The 3,128-nt window shown below is 33.5% G+C and overlaps 1 protein-coding gene across 2 annotated transcripts in view; it reads left to right on the top strand.

The window, feature by feature from the left end:
- LOAG_18861 overlaps window positions 1-3,084 on the top strand; it is a gene marked incomplete at its 3' end in the record, with an annotated part of 9,236 nt that extends 6,152 nt beyond the window's left edge. For both annotated transcript variants that reach the window (XM_020451522.1, XM_020451523.1), the window contains 5 exons: window positions 663-1,106; window positions 1,343-1,539; window positions 2,068-2,154; window positions 2,440-2,640; window positions 3,003-3,084. In XM_020451522.1, coding sequence (XP_020304685.1) covers window positions 663-1,106; window positions 1,343-1,539; window positions 2,068-2,154; window positions 2,440-2,640; window positions 3,003-3,084 — 1,011 coding nt within the window. The remainder of the gene's footprint in view (window positions 1-662; window positions 1,107-1,342; window positions 1,540-2,067; window positions 2,155-2,439; window positions 2,641-3,002) is intronic.
- Window positions 3,085-3,128: the final 44 nt, after the last annotated feature.

Here is a 3,128-nt window from a genome sequence, read left to right as displayed (position 1 = left end):
TTCGTCACCATGGAAGTGATTATGTAGCATTCGTCACCATGGAAGTGATTATGTAGCATTATTGGATTTATTATATGAAGAAGTTTATTTGTTATAAATTTTATTTGTAGTGAATTATCAAAAATATGCAATATTTGAATCAAACGATAAGAAGCATTTTTGAGTAGACTGTACTTTGTTAATTTCAACAAACATTCCAAGATGATCATCAGAACGTAATCTCAGCGTTTTTCAGTTTTCAAAAATTTCCATTTTTACAAAATTTCTAAAGTTTTTTGCAGATCCACCCGAACAATTGCTGGATGAAATTGGAAATTATAGCGCCTCAAATGTTTCAGCGACTTCACCTTGTGCACCGAAAGAATATGAGACAACTTTCAATAACTTTACAAATCCAACGCAGCAACCAACACGACAGTCATCCACTATATCGCCGCAAATTCTTCTTGCTAATTCTTCTGCACCAACATATTCGCAGGTACTGTCCTACCAGATAAGAATCGACGAGCGTTAATAAAAGTAGACGTCGAATTGTTATTATTTGTGAATTTCATTGGTTTCACCTCAAAATAGCTCAGTCAGAATGTGAAGAAAAGAAGGACAAGAATATAGATGTTATTATTTTCTTATTTAGTTTCAAATTTAATGTTTATGTTTTATAGGCAGCATATGAGCATACACCTTTGATTGCTACAGTGCCTTATGCGACTGATTCATCCAGTTTGGATTATGTACCGCAGTTCCTCACAACCACTATGCAATTCCCTTCATCAGTTCTACCGAATAGGACATGGTGGATGAGCTTCCCATCCACTCCTACTCCATCCCTGCTGAACAGTCCTTCAACCCCATCTGTTGTGCATAATTTAACTACCTCGAGTACCGCCGAGGTATCATCTTTATCGGTCAACAGTCCGGCCACCGTTTCTTCATTACCGACTGTTGAAACCCATCTCATCAATACTTCAAGTAAAGATTCTTCTAAGGTTTTTCCTACTTCAACTCACAGTTTGAAACTTCAAACCGAAAAATGGAATGTTGCCGGGCCAAGCTCTTTATCTTCGCATGGAATTGTTACCGACTCGACGGAACACGGAGTTTGGAAGGTTAGTTTTTTTTAGAAATATTCCATTTTTTCATTGTGGGATTTGGACACAAAATAAACTTCTCCAGGAAAAATTTATAGCTTTCCTTTTCTCCTTCCAACTTTCTAATTTTGCAGATTTTTGCCATGATTTTAAATTCTTATTTTTTCGAAAAATGAACACCAAAAATTAGCTGCTAATTGAGTAAAGTTGAGGAATTTATATTTCCCAACTTAAATAATGTAATTGATTTTCAGCAATTATCACCGACTACAAATACGGCTGGCTTAAATTCAGTTCTGGTACCACAACCCGTTTATCCTCAAGAAAACAATCAAATAATGCCAAAGGTGACTGCAGCACCATCAGGCGAACGAAGTACTCTTCTTCCAGCAAATGCAACACCAATTAAACAGGAGAATGAGAAGGATGAGCGGATCTATCGTTTTCAGAAGTATGATATACCTTTTTACTGATTAACAACTACTAATTAAAATTAAATTAGTGGTGGAGTCCCAGGCTTTAGCGTAGTGCTTTCCTGAGGCTTTTATTTTGAAAGAATTGATCTGTAAGGAAAAATAAGTTATTAGCGAGCGAGCATAAAAAATGGGAACCATATGAGATACTAAAAAGTTTAGAATTCAGTTGATGACTCCAAAATTAAATTATTCCAAAACAGAGGATATTATGACTGTTAAGTTCAGGGTCTATAACTTAGACAGAGAAGAAAAACTATATTCGTGTAGGAAAATATTTGTTTGTGCATGTACATGTATGTTTGCATAAGGAATTAGGCAAGAATATCAACTTATGTACGTAAGTAATGCAACAAATTGAACGAATATAGTATGAAAGGGAGTAGCTGAAACTGATATCACTGAAAAATGAGCTATTACTTCACAATAGAACATTTAAGTTTCAATTTTGTTTAGAAAGTCTTTTAAACTTTCAAATAAATGCATACTAAAAGTTCTTTGTTAAGGCGTGGCTGTAGGAGCGTGGCAGCAGATAGTACGATAGAACCGGTGGAAAGGAAACGTATTCTGCATTTAAATGCTGAACAAAATAGGTTGAATTTTTATTTCATAAGCGTGTAATAAAAGATAAGCGCTTGAATTAAAGTAATTTCATAATGGCAATTGTTGATCGTAAATTTTCCAATATTTGAATGATTTCCCTATTTTAGTTGGGAATTAGTTCATACGCTGTCCTCGTAACTGTTACATTAAAATCGCTGAAATTTAAAATTCGCTTCGATAGTATCAACTGTAAATTGTTTATTAAGAGTTTATGCTTATTATTTTGAATTGCCATTTCCAAAAATGCGAACTATATAAGACTTATCCGATTTTAGACGTTGTGCACTGAAAGATGGGTTTGAACAATTGTTAAATTCTTTACCAAATTTATATGGCTGTGGTACAAAACCAACAAATGCCGTTGTTTTAACACGTGCAGCAGTACGTATACGACAGCTGAAGGCGGAAATTACTCTTGATGAAGGAAAAGCAAACCAATTGAAACAAAACATACAACGATTGAATGACAAAATTGCGTTAGTTCTTTTTTTGTTCTTTTTTTTCCTACTTGTTAAAAAAAATTAAAATTAAAATTTTATGTGGAAGATAACTTATAGCAGATGTTTTATTTTTCAATTTAATTCAAAATTGCTAATAGGTTATGTTCGTATAATTATTAATTGATTTCGTTTTTATTCATGTTAAGGTATACTTAATGATTGTTCGAAATAACTTCATTGTATGTCTTTTCATTTATTTAGTTGTACATATATGAATCCGTAAAGCCACAACAAACAATTATGAAATTATGACACTTGAAATTTTGAGGTATTAAAAATGTGAATCAGTTCAAGAAGAGGTGGAAAAAGTAGCTTAAAATTAACTTTTATTTTTACAGATCACTCCAAGCTTCTTTACCATCATCATCACGAACTGCTACAAGTACGATCAGTCAGAAAGCTGAGATGGAACAATTTTAGAACGATATACAAAGGAAAGGGCACGTCAGGATTACCGTTTTGGG

Source organism: Loa loa (genome assembly GCF_000183805.2).
Source record: "Loa loa unplaced genomic scaffold supercont3.591, whole genome shotgun sequence".
NCBI classification, from domain to species: domain Eukaryota; kingdom Metazoa; phylum Nematoda; class Chromadorea; order Rhabditida; family Onchocercidae; genus Loa; species Loa loa.
This window is presented reverse-complemented; position numbering and strand designations above follow the sequence as displayed.